General features: G+C 48.3%; 1 protein-coding gene across 1 annotated transcript in view; it reads left to right on the top strand.

The window, feature by feature from the left end:
* Positions 1-684, top strand: part of LOC145475974 (uncharacterized) — a 3,129-nt gene extending 2,445 nt beyond the window's left edge. The window contains exon 1 of the mRNA XM_081455310.1: positions 1-684. This exon is cut by the window's left edge and continues 2,445 nt beyond it. Coding sequence (XP_081311436.1) covers positions 1-684 — 684 coding nt within the window.
* Positions 685-2,500: the final 1,816 nt, after the last annotated feature.

Genomic DNA, 2,500 nt, shown 5'->3' on the forward strand with positions numbered 1-2,500 from the left:
CTCTTCAATGTCTTGCCATGCAATTCGTTGAAGGAGGTGTGGAATCGACGGTCCACCGCCACTGTGGTGGATCCTCAGTGTAACCTATGTAGCTCTGGACACCGTGAGACTGTAAAGCACATTTTGTGTTCCTGCAGCCACCGTGCTCTGGCTAACTTGCGGAATGCTCGACACAACAAGATTGTGCGCGAGATCTGCATTTGGCTGGAGATTGCGGGGGCTAAAGGCCGGTTCTCGGATTTACAAGTCTCTACTCATTTACGAGAGATGGTCGACCCCAGTGTCCCCATCCCCCCTCTGAATGAGCGCCCGGATATATGTTTTACATTTGTTCGGGACGGTGTGACGGAGCATCACATATGGGAGATCACAGTTCCAATGGACAATATGATGCATGTGGCCATCGGGCAGAAACAAACGAAGTATGCCCAATTATTGTCCAACCTCTCTGATATTGCAAGGACGACGATGCACTATCAAGTCTTTGCATTCGGTGTAATGGGAGCAATCCCAGCCAACTTTGAGAAAATTCTTGGGTCGCTTTCACCTTCCTCTAAGACTGACTGGCTTGTGGACGAGATCCATAAGGCCTTGTTATACTACAACCATGCGTTGTGGTGTACGCGCGATCAGGAGGTCCGTGCTCGGATGGCGGACCCAGCAATCGGAACTGGACAGTGTTAGGTGTCGTCTCAGCCTTTCACTGACGACGTGAGACCGATGGATGTTCTGGTGTGGAATGATCCTAGGCTGGTTAAGGTAGCTTTGGGGAATTCCGTATTCCGCTTACGCATGTGTACCACCTCCAGCCGTCCTCTTTGAGGATTATAGGTAATAGCACATGAGGGGTAAGGGAAGGCTTGCCTTCATTGGCTGACTGGACTGAAGTGCTTTCGGGCACCCCCAGGTGAAAAGATCGTGGCTAACGGCCTATCTGTTGGTCCTGAAGCGATCTTGTCATAGTGACGAATTTTTTGAGCCTCCTTGGATGACAGAGATCTCCCAGCCTGGTTCCTCATACCTTTGCTGACGATCTCATACTCTTCCTAATAAAGGCCCAAGCGGCATGTATAGCGCCTGATGAGCAAGATGCCACATATGGTTAAGTAGTTGCAAGAGCTTATCTTCTTAATAGATTTGCCCTGGACTAGTACCATTACATTAAGGAAAGCAATTTCCCTCACAATCGTACGGTTGACACCTGGCAAGTGTTCCTTGGCGGTGCTGAACAGTTCTTCGACCTTCGGGTCAGCACCTCCTTCGGGGGAGATATCATCGGAGCCCTTGGGCTCTGATGCCCCATTGTTCACCCACCAATAGGGAACGTGAGCTGGGTTTAGACCGTCGTGAGACAGGTTAGTTTTACCCTACTGATGAAGTGTTGTTGCAATAGTAATTCTGCTCAGTACGAGAGGAACCGCAGATTCAGACAATTGGCATTTGCACTTGGCTGAAAAGCCAATGGTGCGAAGCTACCATCTGTTGGATTATGACTGAACGCCTCTAAGTCAGAATCCGTGCTAGAAAGCAACGATGATTACCTCCAGAGAACTTTAGGCGAACCAGAATAGAGGACTTCGGTCCTCATGCGTCCCAAGGTGCCAAGGAGGACAAGAACCTCCAAGGCACTACCGATAGCAAATTCTAATGTTTCTGGAGATAAATCCTTTGCAGACGACTTAAATAAAGAACGGGGTATTGTAAGTTGTAGAGTAGCCTTGTTGCTACGATCTTCTGAGATTAAGCCTTTGTTCTAAGATTTGTTAAAAACATGTCTTTTTTTTTCTTGAAGTCCAAGAAGGCTCCCCTCGTCTGCCACTGGCCGGAGGGTGCCAAGGAAGAAGTGGTGCCTGCAGGCTTGGGCTAGCTTGTGGCAGCCGAGTGATGGAAAGGAGGCCACGTCTGGTCTGGGACGTGACTGTGAATTTTTTTTTTAAAGTCCAAAAGGCTCCCCTCGCTTGGGAGCTGGCAGTGGAAATTTTTTCTAAGTCCGAAAGGCTCCTCTGGTTTGAAATGGTTTGACTCGGGGAGCCTTTTGGAGTGCTTGAAATTTTTGGGCCAGGTCCCTTTCGGACGGTTTACTTTGTGGACTTGTCGTAATTTGATTGGAAAGATGTTTGGGCAATTGCGCTTTGCTTTTTTGGTTTTTGTTTTATTGGCTTTTGAGTGGGTGAGCCTTTTGGACTTAGGGTTAGCGTTAGGGTAAGCCTAGGGTTAGAGTTTAGGGTTAGGCTTAGCGTTAGGGTAACCCTAGGGTTAGAGTTTAGGGTTAGGGTAAGAGTTAGGGTGAAGGTTAGGGTTAAACTTGGCTAAACTTGGCGCCTGCACGTAACTTAAGCTGGCCAATAGTTTCCCGCAAAAAGTTTTGAAAATGGTGAAAATCTTAAGGGTGCTTATACTATAGGGGACCGACACCCTGTTTTAATTTAGTAGAACACACGCCCTCTTAATGATGATGTGACAGCGCCAAACCTGGCACCTGCACGTAACTCGAGCTGGC

Source organism: Orbicella franksi, unplaced genomic scaffold, assembly GCF_964199315.1.
Source record: "Orbicella franksi unplaced genomic scaffold, jaOrbFran1.1 SCAFFOLD_26, whole genome shotgun sequence".
Lineage (NCBI taxonomy): Eukaryota > Metazoa > Cnidaria > Anthozoa > Scleractinia > Merulinidae > Orbicella > Orbicella franksi.